General features: G+C 44.9%; 1 protein-coding gene across 1 annotated transcript; it reads right to left on the bottom strand.

Moving 5' to 3' along the window:
- Nucleotides 1-591: 591 nt before the first annotated feature.
- XAF1 (XIAP associated factor 1) lies at nt 592-13763 on the bottom strand. The gene is made up of 8 exons (XM_081027972.1): nt 13608-13763; nt 11988-12123; nt 11313-11369; nt 10769-10964; nt 9451-9536; nt 3159-3500; nt 1180-1247; nt 592-1026 (listed from the first exon to the last, which is right to left on the bottom strand). Exons 1-8 carry the CDS (start codon nt 13637-13639, stop codon nt 996-998), a joined length of 948 nt encoding a protein of 315 aa, XP_080884098.1. The 5' UTR covers nt 13640-13763; the 3' UTR covers nt 592-995.
- Nucleotides 13764-19302: the final 5539 nt, after the last annotated feature.

Raw genomic sequence — 19302 nt, 5'->3', positions numbered from 1 at the left:
CACGTGCTGTGCCATGGCTTCCACTTGCCCTGCTCAGGGCCCTCAGAGGAAAGCCTTAAGCAAGCGTGACCCACCCAAGGTGACAAAGCTTGAGAACCGCCCCACCTTTTTAGTTTGGGGACCATGGGGGGCATCGAACCCACCCACTTTCCTCGGCGCTGCCATCCCAGGCAGGGTCTGGTGCCCTAACAGGTCTCCCCAAAGGCCAGGTAGAAAGGTAGGGGCAGGCGCCTACTGTCTGTGGGTTGCATGTCTAGGCTTCTCCCCGTCACTCTCTCTCCCAACAGCCTCCAAAGGCACCCCTTTGGGCTTCACTAGTGAGCCAAGAGAGGCAGGCCTGTGGGAAGTTTGGAACAATGTTTAGAGAGGCCTGTTATCAGGGGTGTGGATGGATAAATTAGAGAGCACCCATGCCAGGACATTTATGCAGCCTTTGCCACCACCCAGCCTCACTTCTGTCCCCCTCCTTTCCCTCTTTCCTTTTTGTCCTCCCCGTTCCTTGAGCACTGCCTCACCCTGCTGTCCTAGCTGCTGCCATCCCTCTCCTGGAAAACCAGTGAGGAATCTAAAGAAAGGTGAAGGAGCCGCTTTCAAGGAGGGTGTTTTTATTCTCCAGGGATTATGTGTATATCTCAAAACTCTACAGTAAAAGAAACAAACAGTCCATTGAGAAAATGGGAAGAAGACATGAACAGACATTTCAGATGGCAAATAAGAAAATGAAAAGATGTTCAACATCATTAGACATTAGGGAAAGGCAATTTGAAACCAGAGTAACACATGATCACATACCTATTAGAATAGCTGAAATTAGAAAGAATTATGACAACACCAAATGCTGGCCAGGGAATGTGGGAAAACTCGATCTTCCATACATTGCTGGTGGGAATGTAAAATGGACAAAGCTGGGGTCCCCCAGGTTTCCAGGCTGAGGGGCCCAGATGCTTCATCAGAATTCTCAGACAGAAGAGCTGGAGGCTTTTCTTTTTCTTGGCTTATCTGTAGCTCTTGAGTAAACCAACATTGCTGTTCAAAAGGAGGAAAACAGTTAAAATCCAAATATTTTCTCCCACAGAAAAGAAACCCAAGGAATATAACCCATCTTTCACAAGCAAAGACGACCACAAAAAGTGAGCAGAAAAGCCAATGCCAAAAGGCAATTTTCTAAACCTGTAGTACCTTTTCTTTTCGAGCTGGAGTTTCTCACTTGTTTTTTCTTTCAACGAAGCTAACCACCAACATTTCTCCTAAAGAAATGGATATAAAAATAGTTGGATGAGTTTAAAGTGGGAAGTGCTAGTTCCAGGGAGATCTCTGGATATTGCTATCCCCAGTTCTCAGAGCATAAACCCTGAACTACAAATGTCAGGGAACAGGCATGGAGCCCAGTGAGCCAAGAGGGGCCAGGGGGGAGCTTGGGACAGTGTTTACTAGAGGCCTGTTGTCATGGGGGGGGGATGGATAGATTAGAGAAAACTCACACCAGGGACTCTTATGCAGCCATTAAAAAAAGAAAGAGCCACATCATTTGACTTGGAGGGATGTCCTTGGGTATCACTGAATCATTACATTAAGATGCAAATTATATAAATGTCTAATCAGGTGTCATGCTGTACACCTGAAACTAATGTAAAATAATACTGAATGTCAATTGTAATTGAGAAAAAAAAAGTTAGGGGCCTGGAAAAAATGACATTAGCATGTAAAGAAATGTATATAATTGGACGCCAAATGTGTATGTTTGTATGTGGTTATATAATAGGGTTGCCAGATAAAATACAGAATGTCCAGTTAAATGTTAATTTCAGAGAAACAAAGAATTTCTTTTTAGTATAAGTATGTCCCATGAAGTTATTTTATAGTTATTTTTGTCCCAAGTAATGTATTTTTATTTGCTACATCTGGCAACCCTATGATATAGGGACAGAGGAAAGTATGGAAAGAAAAACAATTTGTGGGAGGCAAGAGAATATAGCACTAACAACACCCCCAGCAAGTATGAAATCCACCCATTTTTGTAAAATTGTATGCTTATGTGCATACATAGGTGCATAAAGAAGTTAGAGAAGATTTAGGTCTACTTTTTTGTAAGAAGAATGCATAATGTACTAAGTAAAAAAGGCAAATGGTAGAGTCATGAGTACAGGAAGATAATATATGGGGAAAAGAAAGAATTCAAACCCTGTGTAGGCTTGTTCCGGTTTTTGTGAGCAAAGGTAAAGCTTTGAAAGGACACCCACCAGGTTGTAGAATCTCAGGGATGGGACTGGGGAGGAGTTGGGATGAGAATGGGGAGGATTATCATTGTCTTTGTGTTTCTTTGTATGGTATTATGTCAACTGGTTACAACAAAATCTAGTACTTTTGTATTTTGAACAACAACAAATAATGAAAGCTTTTACTTTTTTTTTAGTGAGGCATTCAGTCTGGAGCTTAAGAGTATAAACTATGTACTTTGGAACTATATACACGTGGATGCCAGCCTGGATTTTGCTACTCTGTAATTGTATAATCCTGGGGAAGCTACTCAACCTTCCTGACTATATTTTATCTGTGAAATAGGGATACAATACCTGCCTGTTGTTTCTAATGAAGATTAACATTTGTAAAGAGCTTTGCGTTGTAACTAGCATATAATGGTTAACTACCTCTAATGCTAATTCTTATTATTACTAGAAAATAATCTAGGCTATAAAAATCAGGCTAGTGAGGCTACAAAATCCTGATCCATTGGAAGTAAATCTTGACCTGCTAGAGGCAAGACACCAACCGACTTAGGATCTTGACCAAGGCTCTGATGTCTGTCCTCAGTTGCTTTATCTCCAACATGAGAGAGCTAGACTGGATGCTTTCTGCTTCCTTCATTTAACTCAATAGTTTTGGAGCACTTGCTGTGGTTAGCCCCTGGGCCAGGAACTGAAGGCACAGAGATGAAAGATCTGGCCCTACCTTCAAAGGTGGCCCAGTGTCTGGGAGATTATGCAAATAAACCAGGTGGTAAATGCTATGAGAGAGTGAATGTGGGCACACAGAGAAGGGGGAGATAGAGAAAGGCCTTTCCAATGGCAGTGTCTGTGAACATCCTGCAGGGCTTGGATTTCTCCAAACTCTATCCAGATGGTTCACAGCCAGGTAAGGAGAGAACAGAGGCTGGGTACCTGATGTTGGTTCAGGGTCGGCAGGGGAAGTAGAATACCACACTGAGAACACCTCCTCAGAATGTCATAGGCTGCCTCGTCTTCTGTAGGAGAGGTGAACCAGCGCTCGTGCTCAGACTTCCAAGGTAGATCCTTGGTTTCGTTTGTGCCACTTAGTGCTTGCTTTGTTGAATTTTCAGAAAGAAGAGGGAATCTATTTATGTTTTTCATCTTTGGGCGGACATCTTTTTCTGCTGTGGAAGTTTGAGCTTCAGCAGCCTGACTTGGAAGGGATGGAGAAGAAACTCCCGGCTTTCCAATTGGAAAATATTTTGCAGATTCTGAGTTTGCACGACATTTATCCTGCAATTGTGAGTAATATATCAAATTTAAAAATGACTTTGACTTTAATGGTTGGACAATAGATTAGATAACCTGAAAACGTTCCACTACAGACATTTAGATATGCTGGATAAAATATGACAAAAATTCATTTAAGTTGATAGCTGACTTTGTAAGAAAGAAAGAAAGCTCTGTGTTCCAGGAATAAAGACCTGACCTGTTAAGCACATGAGCTGACACTTTGGGAGGAGATGTGGGGGTCAGTCTTGTAATTAAGGGCTTGGATGAGAGAAAAATCCCATCCACATAAGGTGGAGAATTGGAAGTAAGACTCTTCTTTCCCTGCGGAATCTTGAAGGTTAAACTATGGTGTCTAACAGAAAAGAATCAGCTAATTGGAAAAGAAAAGTGATAAGGGAGTGTGGGGAAGAAAAACTGGCGCTCCTGAAAATTCAGAATCATAGGCCCATGCCATTGTTGTGTTTGGGACTTAGATTTACATTAGCCTCATGGCCTGGGAATACCCAAGCAGAAGAATTAACATAAACATTGGAAAGTATGGCAGAGCAATTACAAAATCCCTCTGCAAGGTGTATAGCTTCAAATTAGGTCATACAGGATTTTCACGGGTAGTATCCCACCAAATAGAAACTCACAATTCCAACGTACAAATACACAAAGAAGCACTCTACTTTAAGAGTAATAGACACAACCAATAGCAGGATTAGACTCCAAGAAGTTCAGATAATAGAACTATAGGATAGGGACTGTAAAATAAATTAATTAAAAATGAATAAAACAAGAGAAAAGAATAAGATCCTATGAAAAAAAAGAGTAGGCAAATTGGAATGAGATTAAATAGAACTAGAAATGAAAAATACAGACATTGAACCTCAATGGATGTGCTAAAAACAGCAGATTAAATGTGGCCAAGAAAGAATGAACTTGAAGATAGATTGAAGGAAATTATCCAGAATATGGGAGAGAAAAATAGAAAATATGAAAGGTTAGAAGACATGAATGAGAAGGCCTAATATATGTCAGTTATGTTCCACAGAAAGAGTTGGAAGAACATGGAAGGGTTAGGTAACATTGAGGATCCACAGAGCTTAGAACTGAGACTTTTTCAACTGATTAAGAACATAAATCTTTAGATTCAGGTAGGAGAAATCCTGAGGAAGAGAGAAAAAAAATAAACACATTTGAGCACATTATTCTGGGCAGTATGAGTGAAAACAAACCCTTAGATACATTATGATGAAACCACAGAAGATAAAAGGCAAAGAGGATGTTGAAATCATCCAAAGAAAAAGATTATCTACAAAGAAATGACAGTTGCACAGAAAGCAGACAATTACATGGAAAGATTATCAACAGCAATCATAGAGGTGAGAAGAGGGTAGAATAGTGTTCAAAATGCTAAGCGAAAATAACTGTTAACCTAGAATTAGATATCCAACTAAACTACCATACTACCATTCAAGAATGAAGAAAAAAGAACTACATGTTTGGGCAACTAAAGATTTACTACGCATAGATTCTTGCAGAGGAACTAAGAAATGTATTTCAGAAAGAGAGAAATCTCCCCCAGAAGGAAAGCTTGGGATTCAAGAAAGAATGTGAGCAAAGAAAAAGGTAAACATGAGATTATATCCAAACAGGCATAAATTATATAAAACAACAACAATAAAAATAACTAAAGAAGGGTAATATGAAAATAAGGAGGAATTAAATGATTCCGGCAGCATTTACATATAAGGTGGGAGTAGAGGATCAGAGTTAACATGTTCTCAAATCCATATATTGTTTATAAGAAGGGTAGAGAATATGATTAATTTTAGACTATGAAGTCAAGTATTCATATTAAAATGTTAAGGGTAACTGCAAAAATGAGAGAAATAGAATGCAAAATTTCAAATCAGGAGAAAAGAAAGAAAACGAAGAAAATTTGTTCAATCCAATAGAAGGCAAGAAGAGAAAGCAGCAGCAGCAGCAGTGGCAATGAACAAGCATGGTAAATGGAAGGCCAGCAAAAGATAGTAGAAAAGAATTATTGTCAATATTGTGGAGCATGATAATGGCATTGTAGTTAAGTAAGGAAATGACTGTAATTTTAAGATGTATATTAAAGAATGATAGACGAAATGACAGGATATGTTGGATCTGCTTTAAAATACTTAGAAAAAAACAAAAAAGAAAAGAAAGAAAGGATAGGTGAAGCAAATGTTGAAAACTTTTGATTATTGATATATCTGGGTGATGACTGCATAGGGGTTTATTATATTTGTTCCCTACATTTGCATTTGTTTGAAAATTTTAGTAATACCATTTAAATAATTAAAATGGTAGAGTCTATAGCCATCCAAGCTATCATTTTCAGACATATAAGTAAGGCTTAAAAAAGTTAGCCTGTCATGCTTTAGTTCTCAAGAAACTATTCAAGGATATACTCTACCAAAGAAGAAGTAAACCAAGAAAGAAAAAGAGTTGAACCTAAAATTTGGCGAACAACTCCTACACTGGAGAGAGTGGAAGAAATTCTCAGAATGACAGCTACTTATCAGGCCTGGGGAGCCACATGCCCTCAAAATGAATTTAGTAGATTTCCTGATGTGTTCAATTGCATTGAGGAGGAAATTTTCAGATGTGGCAGAAAGTTTTTAGGGACGATTTAGTGACAGGTACTAGAAAGTGAAGCAAATGAAAAATCGAAGCAATTATTAACTCCAGGGAAAACAAAAAGTTGTGGAAGAAAGCAAATGTAATCAATTATAGTGTGGCATAGCCATTTATAATATTTATATGTTCATAATAATATAAAATTGATTATTAACTTAACCAGAATGGGTGATATCAATAAATTGGGAGGATGGAGAGAAGAAACTTGGAGATATGTGTAGGATAGATGGTGTAATAAAGCGAAATCCGTATCCTTAAATCCTTATGAATAGATAATATCTAAAACTGAAAAAAAGGAATAGCAGTATAAGAAGCATGGAACTAAATACCAGAAGAAATAGCTAAAAGAGTTAGAAAGTAGAATATTTGTGACTTGACAGCACTTAGCAAGAAGGGGAGCAGTGAAGCTTGTATTTTAACTGGGGTGATAGGAGACAATTAATGAGGACTATAAGAAAGAGGTAAATTAGATATATTAGAAGTTGATAAATGATATGGAAACAAAAACAGTAGAGAAAGGTAAGGGGGATGGGCAGGGGGTTACAATTTTAAATAGGTGGCTTATAAAATATTCAAGTAAAGATGGGGAGTAGGCAGTGATACATGATTCTGCAGTTTGGGAGAAAATCTGGAATGGGACATAGATTTGGGAGTGTCTGCCTGCATAAGGCATTTTTACAAATCATGAGATCTGATGAAATTATTGAGGCAGTGAGTACAGGTAAAGAAGAATACAGAGACTGAACTCTGTGTCCTTCTTTCCCCGCTCCCCCCAATTAAAAGGTTTGGGAGCAAGAGGAGGAGAGACTAGCGAGGTAATTGAAAACCAGGAGAGTATGACATTCTGGAAACCAAGAAAGAGGTAAATTAAAGAAGTGAATTGAATAGTGAATTGAAGAACAGAGTATGATGAACAGTGTTTTCGTAACTTGAGGACTGAGAACCAACCATTGGATTTAGCAATGTGAAGGTCATTAACGATTTTGACGAGAGCAGTTTTGGGGTGGGGGGTGGGTGGGGGACAGGCACAAAAGCCAGATTGGAGTGTGTGTAAGAATGGGTGAAGAAGAAATGGAGACAGTGACTACAGACAACTTGTTCAAACATTTTACTACAAAAGGGAACAAAGAAAGAAGTTGGAAGCTGGCAGGAAATGAGATCAAGAGAAGTACTTTTTGTTCTCCTGTTTTTGGGTCATATTAATATAAAGTGAAAGAGTGGGAACCATAAAACCACCCAGTGTAAAATAATTTCAGTCTTTACTTTGCAAATTGAGAGAGAGAGAGAGAGAGAGAGAGAGAGAGAGAGAGAGAGAGAGAGAGAGGGCGCTTTCCATGCAGGGCCAAGGATTGCACCATAATATAAGTATTTGTTAATAGTACACTTTAAAAACTTTGTATCATAACAAATGTTAGAACATACTGGAGTGGACAGTTCGAGACTCTATTGCTGCCTACATGTGCAGTTCATTCCACCTCTCCCTGTTGTAGGAGAGAGAGGGCGAGTTGCTGGAACAATGGAGCAATGACCTTGTGTAGGCAAGGAAGATGGGATGCAGTGACCAGCCAGCATTAGGAACATAGAAAGCTCCTCTATGGTTAACAGGAGGGCAGGCGAGTGTGTGTGGATGCTATTACACAGATGCATGTGGTGGTGAGATCATGGATGTCTCTTCTAATGAAGAGGTAGACACATCATCCCCATTTTCCTTGAAAGAAGAAAGAGGCTCAGGGAAACTACACAGCCTGTAAGTGGCAGAGCAGAACTAAAATTCAGGGTTTCTGACCACAAATCTAGTTCCATGTTTATTAGAGCCGCAAGTCAGTGTGTAGGTGCCCAGTCTGGACAGTCTGAAGGAGAGTAGTCAACTCCACTCTTGCTGTAATGCTCACCAAGTATCTTCTGATTCAAAGGAAAGACATGGACCACGTATGTACTAGAACAAGCATCCGTATTAAGGAAAACGCATGCACAGCTTTCAATGTGCAGCTAAGGCTGCGAATCCCTGGGCTGGATTCCGCGTGTCTCACACTTGAAACACTAGGGATGTGGGGAAACTGCATATTCTGATTTAGCATTTCTAGGGGGAGGGCCTGAGAGTCTTCATTTCTAACAAGCTCCCAGGTGACATGGATGCTGCTGGTCCACAGACCGCATTTCAAAAAGCAAGGAGCTGAAAGGTGGAAGTGACCCAAAGGTCTATCACTAGACAAATGGACAAAGGGTAGTGTGACCATAAAGGCCATAAAAGGATCAAGTTTGACACGTGCTGCAACTTGGATGGACCTGGAAAACTATGCTACGAGAAAGAAGCCAATCACATACGACCACGTATCATATAATCCCCTTTATATGAAATCTCCAGAATAGACAAATCCACAGAGACAGAAAGATTAGTGGTTGCCAGGGACGGTAGTGAGTGAGGAGTAAGGAGTGACTGCTTAATGGTACCTGGCGAAAATGTTCTAGAACTAGATAGAAGGGATGGCGTGCAACATTGTGAATGTACTACATGTGCCCAATGATATATTGTTATGTGTATTTTACCACAATACACAAAAAAGAGCTAGATCATCCTAGGGTTTCTTTAGTGCGGGTAGTCATAGCTCTCTGAATTGAAGGTTAAGAAAGGGTAAACAGCTCTCTGCTCAAGGAGAAGGAGATGAGTTCCTTGGAGAGAAGTCTTGGTAAGTTTCTCCAGAGAGAAAACGCTTCATCCTGCAAAGAAGAGGAGTGCCTTGGCACAGCTCATGCACCAAAAGGTGCTTAGAGGGATGGAGGGAAGAGTCTGTGAGTGTTCCCAGGCAAAATAATCAATCAATCAATTACATCATTACACCTCCACAGAGTCCCCCTTTGGTACCCAGCCCTGAGATCAGCTTCAATGTGGGAAGATGGAGAAAGTCTTTCACTTTTGCAAAGGAGCTCACAGTCTAATGGACAAGACTCCCACAGGGGAGTCTCACAGGGGACAGAACATTATAAGGCAGGTCCTATTGAGGACCAAATGGCATGTCCAGGCCCTGAAGGTTGAAGATGTTCAGAGGTGACCAGGGATAGCTGGGCTGGTTGGTCAGGGAGGCTCCTTGGCACAAGTTGGAGACCAATTATGTAGGATAAATTAGCCTAAAGCAATTCACAACATCCTATTTTGAGCAAAGCAAAAATAAATAAGAGACCCTCTAATACCCATGTGATGTAAAATTGGACCCAGAATCTACCTTTTCTACCATGCTTTTTGTAATACGAACAAGTTATGAGCACCATTAGAAAATGACGAATTGCTACTCACCATATGGTGTAAATACTTATTTCCTGGGATCATATGGTGGCAATAATGACAACAGGTACTGCTCTCAGGAGCTGAAGTTTTCTTCCCTGAATAAACACAGAAACACCACCACAAATGATTGCCCTTAGCAAGTTAGCCCAGCTGTCCCACAACTGTGTACATGGCCTGCAGTCATAAGTATGAACTGTCCTGGGCTGGCTTGGCCATGAGTGTCCTGTACTGCCAGTGTCCTCAGCCACACAGGCTACCCTTGGCCGAATCACCCACATCATTTCCTTTATGGCTACAGAGGTTCGCTCAGGGAAGCACATGACCCTAATGAAGAGACATTTTCCTGGAACAGGACTGGTTTCTAAGGAGACGAAGGGAACCATTATTATGGATGCCAATCCAGTCCCACCTGACTGTTCTGTTCTTTCACTTCAACAATTTCTGAGCTCCGGGATCAAATTAGGTGTTGTACATATCGTTGTTGATTGTGTTGTGCTGTGTTGTCTTGTTGAAGTTGTATTCTATGCGTGAAGCTGTGTGGGTTGTGTTAAAGCCCAGCCATGCTGGAATGAAGGAAATGTACACAAATGTCAAGCATTCCAGGTTTTCCTTTGCCAGTGTTGACCTTGGGTAGATTGTTTACCAGGAGAGATTCACTGTCCGAGAGGTTTTAGGCTCTCCACGTGTTACCTCGTTACTAAAAGCACCAGTGAAGTCAACAGAAGGTCTGTCACACTGATGGCTTGTCTTCTGTTAAAACACCTCATAAAGAGGTAGCTGGGTCCAGAGAACACGAAATGGTATCAGGGAGCTACCATGTAGGCCCAAAGGTCAGGAGCTACAGCTCATTTTCTTTGGTCCACTGCTGCTGGTGGAAAAAACTCCAGATTTGGTGTCGGGAAACTCGGGTGTCCAGCTTTATTTCTGCCTCTCGCAAGCCCCTGCTCCATGCTGTGTATGGGTTTCTCGTCTGTAAGAGGATGCAGGCGCATCTGTGCCAGGCTAGGATCATGCTGGAGGAGTTCCAAGGAAGCCTCCTATTTGGCAGGGCCCCCATTGCCTCTGCACCCATCTGTGTGCAGATTGGACCTCACCCCCTGCCTCTCAGTCTCCCTGGACCAGTCCTTTGAAGCTCACGGCAGACACACAAGAAGGCCAATCTAGTACGCAGTCTAGAACTAGAATAGCTGGATGAATTTGAGACCTGTACATCTGTCATACACACATGCCATGTCCTGTTGAGCACCTGCCTACATTCCTTGCATCCCATCCAGAGAGGCTCCTTTTCCTGAAAGCTTCCCTTTTCCTCCCAGCCTTCACTGCTCACCTCTCCCGAGCTGGGCCTGCTCACTCTGACACACATCTCTGTGCTGGGCCCGCACTTGGAGCTCGATGAGCTGGCCACAGTCTGGGCAGAGCTCTGTCCGGTTGCCACAGTGGTGCTCGTGGATCTCCAGCTTGCTGAGGCGCACGACTGCCTCACAGAACTTACACTCAACAGGGCGCTCCTGGCATTCCTTGGTCTGCAGGGAGGCAGGCAGGGTGGGCATGGTCTGGCCTGCAGCCACTGTGGCCGGGTTGGGGATATGAGCTTATTTTCTTGGGGGATTAAGCCAATAAGAAAGCAGATGGGAAGGGCCAGAATCGGGACTGTCTTGGGCTCATGGTCCACGGTAAGCACTTCTGACCAGCACCTGGAGGACAGGAGGCTCTGTGTCCCTATGGCCAGCTAGTTCTCCATGGTTCGCCAAGCCTACTTGGGTGAGGGGAGAGGTCAGGTGGAAGTCTTTATTATTGGCTGGTCCTTCCCCTCCCGCTCCTCCCAGGTGGGCTGCTTGGCTGTAAAGGGTGAAATCACACTGGACTCTCACCTCATGCAACTCCAGCAAGTGCTTCTGCATGCTCTGTTGGCACATTGCACACCCGGCCTAAACACAGAGAGAGAAACTCGGCTCCCACCCAGCACCTGCAGCCTTCCTCCATGTCTGCCTTGGCTCACGTGTTGCAGGATTGGGTCTGTGAGCTCCTAGGGGCCTGGGATCAGGTGTGGTTACCTCAGTCTCCCTGTGGCACCCGCCCCGTGTTCAAAAAGTGTTTGTGGTACCCGCTGAGTTGAAACGGATGTCTGAGTTTGACGATCTCCAGAAAGATAGACAAGGGCTCCCAGGAGGGATTGACAGGAAAGAGCAGGTGAGAAAAGTCAGACTTGGACTGACCTTGGCCGTGACTGCCTTCTAGAGCTTTAATTTCCCGCCTCCCCTCCTTACAAATCTCAAAAGAACATTCAGCCTTCCCTGCAACTGGGACCCCTTGCCTCGGCCAAACCCCCGAGCCTGTAGGGAAAGGGTTGGGAGTGGGAAAACCGAGGGTAGACTCAGTTTAGTGTGAGAAAGGCAGAATTACTATGCCCACTTCACAGAGGCGGGCCAAAGCGTGCAAGGGCTAAAGGACTTCCCAACGGCAGCCAAGCCAGCTCCTGCAGCAAGGACCGGACTCTGCCTTGACGCCCAGGGCTCCCACTTCTGTCCTTCCTTCGGCCTCCTCACCTGCTGGTGCCCGTTCTTGCGGTGCTCGTCCATCTGTGCCTGTGAGACGGGTTCCTTGCACTCTGGACAGAGGACCAGGAACAGCAGGCAGTGGGCTTCATGGAGGTTCAAGTGGGCAGAGGCCACCCTTCTTTTGCTGTAGGATCAAGGGGGGAGAAAAACAGGTTTATTTCATGGTATAAAACATGGAGCCATATTTCACACCCAGGGCAGCTAGGTTAAGATCTTTCGAGGCCTCAAGCCCTGAAAATATGATGTTGACACCACCTGTCTTCCTTCCCCATGTTGGTCTCAAATCAGAAATGCAAAATCATAAAATAAGTGTAAGGATGTTCTACAAAGTTATCATATTGCCTGGGCTAGTTGGGGTGGGCAAGAAGGAGCCGGAAGGAGAGATTACAAAGGGGCATTAGGAAACTTTTGGGGGTGCTGGATAGTTTCCTTATGTTGATTGTGATGATGGTTTCATAGGTATATACATGTCAAATGGTGCTCTTTAAAAATGGTGCTCTTTAAAAATGTACCATGAATGCAACTTATGTCAATTATACCTCGGTAAAGCTGTTTAAAAAATGGAATAGCAAATACCAAATTCTCTCAAATATTTAGTCATGTTTTCAAGTGTTCCCCTGCTTGGCCCACAGCCTGCGGGACTCCAGCCCTGGCACGCCCACACTTCCTGCAAGGGCAATGCCCACTTTCAGAATCTCCACATTTCGGGGAGTGAGAGTCCATCCGCCTATTCCCTGCCTCCAGGCTCACCTGTGCAACCCACAGAGAGGCCCCGAGTCCCTTCTTGGAGACCCCCGAGACACAAGCTTCTAAAGCTCTCAGTTTCTGGGCAGGGTACTTCTTAACACTCCTTATCACCAAGAAATGCCTCCTTTCACTTCAATCAGCTCTTGCTTGTGGCAGCTTGGGAGAAAGGAAACTCAGAGCTTGTAGCCCTCAAGGCCCAAACGATAATGAGAGGCAGGTGGCATAAAGGCTGCTTCGCTCTCCCTTTCTCTATTCTTGCCCCTCTCCCTGCCTTGTGCTCTCAGCTGTTCCTCCTGGGCTGGTTCATACACCCAAGAGCCAGGAGGACCTGGCTGGAGCAAAGCTCTCTGGGAAGGAAGCCCCCTGGTTCCTGCTACAGGTAGGGAGCTTACAGATTGAGGCCCTTCAAATGAGTCACGTCCCTTTGAGTTAGGGGCGTGGTCCTGGACTCCGGCTTGGCCCCCCTTACCCTGCCCCACATCTCCTACTTAAGGTGAGTGGGGAATGGTCCCAGATTGGTGTGAAGACCATTTGATCAGAACCCCAAACTAGGACCTGAGATCTGACAAATATGGGTAGCCCATGGACAGTTAACCTGGCTGTTAGGCTTCAGGACTGTCCTCGAAAGTCTAGACTATCTGAGGGGGAGGATGGGAGAGCGGGGTTCAGTAACGCTGACCACTTATCTCATCATCTCAGAGATCTCCTGAGTTTAAACCTTTCTTCCCTACCGTGCCACCGTACCCACACTGTCCCTCCCGGTCCTATTATGCCTGGACCCTTTCTCCTCATTTCAGAAACAGCCACATCCTGTCTGTCCCTCTCCCTAGGCAGGTAGCTGCTAGAGAAGCAATCCCTTACCAGTTCCTGCACACTTTGAACGCTCCCTCCATGATCTGGTCTCCGCAGTCTTCCTGTTGAGTTTCAGTTCTTGCAGAAACAAAACTGAAAGTGTTATAGCAGCCCGGCCCACAGCTCCAGGGAGGGAGGAGGTTGCCAGAATTCTCAGCCCAGGGCTGCTCCAAGGTTCCTGTGTCTGGACACTCCCAGGAAGCCCCTGTGCAGTGTGGGCAGCCCAGCCTGCCCCTGCTGCCTCCCACGGCCTGTGCTGTCACCCCTGTGGCTGTCGCCAGCTGTTTCTATGACCCAAGGAGGGGAGGCAGAGGCAGGTGGGCAGCAGCCCCTCCCCTCTCCCAGGTCGACTTCACTGTACGTGGGTCTCTCCATGCCCTTCCCCAAAACACTGACTTTCTTGTCTCTCCTGCTCTTGTCGCTGGTCCTTCCTCTACAGGAAAGAGATAGCTTGCAGTGTTAAACTTAAAGGCTGCTCCCTGAGAGCAGCTCCTGGGCTTCCTGCACCTTACTCTAGTCATGGTTGGTGATGGCTATGAAAACAGGGTCTGGGAGGAAGTGGGGATGCAGGGTGGTGTGTCCTGAGACTGCAGGCTTTGGGCCACATCACTTAGCAGCTTGGTGACTGAGGACAGCTTCCTGTCTCCCTGAGTGTCTCTTTCTTGTAAATAATTAGAGCAAACATGTCTGTAACACTAACAGGGTGATAGGCTGTAATGCAGGGTCTCTGGTCCCACTCCCAGGGGGTAGACACGGAATATGGTGAGGCCAAAAAGGAGCAACAATGGAGCCATAGATAGGGGAGTCATACCACTATATTCCGATGGTGTCTGGTTGAGACACAAAAGCAAACATCCGCCAGTACTCCAATGAGGGGTCTTCCTGCACCCCAGTCTCGATGGCGGCCAGGTGAGACACAGGAAGTAGGATCAACACGACCCGCAATCCACAATCCGCTTGCTAATCCCACTTGCTAGCCGTAATCCGCAGTTGCTAGTGTAGCCATGGCAGTTATATTGGTGGCTAATGGCCAACTAGTTACAGCTGACGGCCATCTGATCACAGTTGATGGCCATCTACCCGAGCCAGCACCTTTCTACGCGACGTCGAGAGCCTGGAAACTGCCCTCTGGGACTCTGTCCCTACACAGGCCAGTGAGAATGTTTCTCCTTTCATCATCCCCGTCTTCAGATAAAGAAACCAAGGCGGGATGTAACTTGCACAGTGCACAGCCAATAGGCAGCAGAATCAGGCTTTGCACCAGGCAAAGCGGCCCTCGGCTTGTCTCTCCTTGAATGGCCATAGGGTTGGGAGATTGGAATTCGAGAGTGTAAGTAACTGACAGCTGAGTCACCTTAGTTTGCGCTTTTGTTTCCTTGTTTTTTGGACAGTAGGACTCCAGGGGGACTTTAGGAGTCCAGGTGCTCCAAGAAATTGTGTGCAAAATTGCTTTCATGTGACTATGTGCTTGTTCCTGGGGAAGAGCCGATGTTTTCAGCAAACACTCAAAAGAAGTCCACGACCCAGACAGTTAAAATGACTGGACTCATTGACTCAAAGATTTGCGAGTCAAAGACATCCAGTTCTGTTAAAAGCAACACATGTCCAAAATTACATATACATCATTGAATCAAGTGAATGTAGAACATTTGTTTGACTGCTTGGGTTCTTTGCACAGGGAGAATTAGGGCGCAACTAGTCAGATAAACAAAAATGGTAAAACAGTGTGTACCTGATTGTTCAATGGGGATTGAAAAATTTGCAAATTTCAACTCCATTAGAAACATTTGGGTATTATATATTTTATATTGAAAAATGTAAAGGGGATTTCATGTGTATTTCTAGTTCCTGGAATTTTATTTGTTAAAGAAAAAATCAAGCCCATCTTTAAGTAGCTTCAACATTCACCTGTATTGTTTATAAACATAATTAAGATATTAACGTGTAGTTAGAGAATTTTGATTGTGGTTTTGCACATTTGTCTGAGCCTTTTATTTCAACGTTAGTGAGCACACTGTGTACATAACTTTATAATAGCTGATAAATACCTAACGGCTTTTCACTAAGATAGGAAGACGTTCCTCCTAACGTTCAGAACGTCAGGCATCAGGAAGGGATCACCGAGGCAAGAATCGGCAATACTGAAAGCACTTAGCATGGGGCCTGGCCATTTGCTGGGGCTCCCTACTCTGCCTGCTCAATAGACCCACTCTAGTGTGTATCCCCTCTGGAGTCCTCAGAACTTTCCCAGACCCCAGTCCCTGGGGTGGGAGGACAGTAGCTTCCAAACGTGGCTACCCATTGGGGGAACTCCCAGAAAGCCACTGATGCCTGCCCAACCTCAGACAGTATGATTTTACTGGTCTGGCATGTCGCTGGGACTTTGGCATTTTTGAAAGGTCCTAGGTGATTCCAGTGTGCAGAGAAGTTGGGAGCCACTGGTGTAGGAGGAAAGGCTGGTTCTGAGTTCCAGGGCCAGCACTGTGACTCCAGCCTTGGTTCTTGGCTTTCCCATCTGAAGAATAAGAGGATGGGGGCAGATGAGCTTCATTGAAGATTCTGGAAATGGAGACGTGCCGTGTGGGGAAAGATGCTTGATGTTCATGGAAGAAAGACTGGGGCTGGGTTGCTGCAGAGGGGAGAGCTGGGGTCAGTGGGTGGAAGTCCCAGGATACCCTGAGCTTCCTCCTGAGCACTACTGTGTCCCTGGATGAACAGGTCAGGGATGAAGGGGATCCGGCCCCAGGAGGAAGGCTGGGAGGGTCTAGGATTTGGTGAGCACCCAGCTTTCATGTCCCGCTGTGGGTGAGCTCGAAAGGAAGCCCATCCAACCCAAGGTTCAGACAAGCTCTTCATCTGGACCAGCCCAGGGTAGCACACAGGAAGAGAAGGGATGGTGGTCTGCTGGATGGGGTGCTTTGGGGATGTGGGAACAGGATATGGAGGCTGCTTACATATTCCTCCCTACTCTGCCCGCTCAATAGACCCACTCTAGTGTGATTCCCCCCGGGGGTCCTCAGAACTTTCCCAGACTCTAGAAACAGCTGTGCCAACAGAATTCCAAACCATGTATTGAACAAAGGCCACAAGCAAGCCGAGAATTCTTGTGAAGTCAGCAAATGGGGTGAGAGCAGCTTTTCTGAGGAGGATAATGGGATTAAAGTAAAGGCTCAGACATGGCCTTCAGCCTTCAGCCAGACTCTGAAATTCAGGTATTGAATGAGAGACAGTATGCAGTAATAATAATGATAAAAGTGATAGGAGGTAATAGCAAATAAATGTGTAATCACTTTCTATGTTCCAGGCCTTATACTAAGCATTTTACAGGCATTATCGTTTTTAATCTGCCCAACAGCTTTGGTGTAAGAATTATTAGCCCCATTTTGAGCCTATAGCAATGGAGGCACAGAGAGGTTAAGTGCCTTGCTCAAGGTCACACAGTGAATGTCAGAGCTAGGATTCAAACCAGGTTGATCTGAGTCAGGGGTGTATGTACCCGAGCAAGACACCATTCATCTTATTTTACAGCTGGTGATGAGGGGAGACCCGGGTTAGCAGCCTAATTCCCTTATCATCGGGCAAATTCCTTAATCCCTTTGATATCCAGGCAGTTTTGTGAATATCAACATTACTGAAAAAAACTGAGCTTTCACACACGTCTCCTGCTGAGATACCCCCAGAATGGAGGGGGGTGGTGGTGGTAGAGATGTAAAGAGGGGTGCAAAAGTGAGACATTCCAGAAGACAGGAATCAGTTGTGGGGGGGCCTTCGGAGTGGAATTAGAAATGACCCTGAGTTTTTTCATCTAATCCTAATTTTCTTTCAAGATGTTCCCTCTTTCCAGACTCTCCCACCCCTGCACCACCCCTTTCCTTACATATCAAAATCCCACCAGTTCTTCAGGGCCAACTCTGATGTTATTACTGATCTAGGACCTACCTCCTCTGTCTCTTGCCCCAACTTGTCCGTCTGTTGCCCCAACTCACCCCAACCAGTCACGGGTGTAGGTGATTTGAGATTCATCACCTTCTGCCAGAGGGTCCCACATGCCTTGTACCCAGCAGGCAGTGAAGCCCTATGCTTCGCAGTAGTGGGAAATCAAAATGTTGGCTGATCTGAATGGATGTGAAGGATATGTCTCTGAGATGATTACAGCAGAAGTTAAAAATCGTCCCTGCACCCCATCCCATCCCACCTCAGAACCCGAGTGCTCTCAAAGTAGCAGCAATGGCCATTTTCTCCTGAATTTTAAAGATAACATAATTTTATAACGAAGGCATGTTTATGCTTTCTTTCAAAAATTAGAATATTACAGATAAAGTAAACTTTCTTTTTGACCACCGTGCCTGCTCCTAAGCCATCACTATTTTTAACTGGAATGTGTAACCAGGCACATTCTGATTGGCACCAAAGCGTGTCCCCATTTCCACCCCCATGTCAATTAGTGCTGTGGGTCTGCATGATTTCATCATTCTGCCGCCCGCCTTTGACTGCTCACCAACCCCTCCCCAACCCCAATCCCATAAAAGACGAGATGAGAAATGCTCTGTTGTGAGCTTAAAATTCCTCTCCAGGACACTGTGGCTACCCACTTGGCAGCTGGCAGGAGTTTCCGGCAGTCCCTTTGTGTCAGGCCTGTGGGTCAGGGGAGGAGGGTAAGGGTTGTCACCAGGAACCAATCACTCAGACTAATTTGGCTGGGCTGCCCAATGTTAATCTTTCACTGGGAAGAGGAAAAGGAAAAGCAGAAACTTTGGGCTGGAGCAGGAAGCAGGAATAATAATATACACCTCGATGCATTGTTTTGAGGATATAAAGAGAAATAGTGTGCAAGCTGTACAAGGTCATGGGAGATGGGAGAGAATATTAAAAGAAGGTTATTTCAATCATTGGTTTTGAAAAGGGATCTTGGGTAGGCTTTATTGTTTCAAGGGATCGCTGTGCTAAGGAAAATGATGTAACGACAGAGGTATTTCACTTCCCAGACAAAAATTACATGGTGGAATTGTGCCCACTTCTGTGGGTCGGTCGTGCCTTTAGAAGGAATCCTGTGGTCAGAATGGGCCTTAATCCTGGGAGACATGATCATAGAGATTGCAGTCTCCCCAAGTATGACATGTTTGGGTGGGAGTTTGTTTTTCAGACCACATGCAATTGCACCAAATGACTAGTCTCTGGATGGAATTCAAGCCTGGGAATATCTGTGATTGTGTTTGGGGCAGACTCCAGGCCTGGCTGGACAGTGAAGTCAGGGGATGCCCTCCCGCCTCCTGCTTAGTTGGCATGCAAAGGGGAGGAACCTTGTCATTACACTCACGGGCAAGAAGCAGCAGCTCCATGGGCTTTTGTCTGCATTTGTGGTGCCGAGTACTTTTCCCTTCCCTTCCATCCAAGGCCTGTTTCCACACATTCTCAGTTCCTTTTCCTGGTTAAAGCCCCACCTCCCTCCTTCTCCCTCCCATTCCCATCCAATCAGCAATCACAGCTCCCTTCTTTGTCCCCAAATGCACATTTCTGTGGTGCCCCCCAAAGGAGTATTTCAGGGACGGTGTTCAGGGGCCTCGTCTCTCTCCCAGGTGATGTTTTTAGATCTCAATCATGGTATGCTCACCTTAGGTGCTGTCCACAGCACCACCTGACAATGTTATAAATTTTGTTTTAAATAGCTGGATGAATTCTAAAGAAATCATGTACCCGTATACAA

Source organism: Rhinolophus hipposideros (genome assembly GCF_964194185.1).
Source record: "Rhinolophus hipposideros genome assembly, chromosome: 20".
NCBI classification, from domain to species: Eukaryota; Metazoa; Chordata; class Mammalia; order Chiroptera; family Rhinolophidae; genus Rhinolophus; species Rhinolophus hipposideros.
This window is presented reverse-complemented; position numbering and strand designations above follow the sequence as displayed.

Coding starts and splice junctions, on each gene's coding strand:
- XAF1 (XM_081027972.1), bottom strand. CDS start 13,639: ATGGAGGGAGCGTTCAAAGTGTGCAGGAACTG. Junction 9,537..10,768: donor GCAGGCCCAGCTCGGGAGAG/GTGAGCAGTGAA, acceptor GTGTTTATTCAG/GGAAGAAAACTTCAGCTCCT. Junction 3,501..9,450: donor ATAAGTATTTACACCATATG/GTGAGTAGCAAT, acceptor TCACAATTGCAG/GATAAATGTCGTGCAAACTC.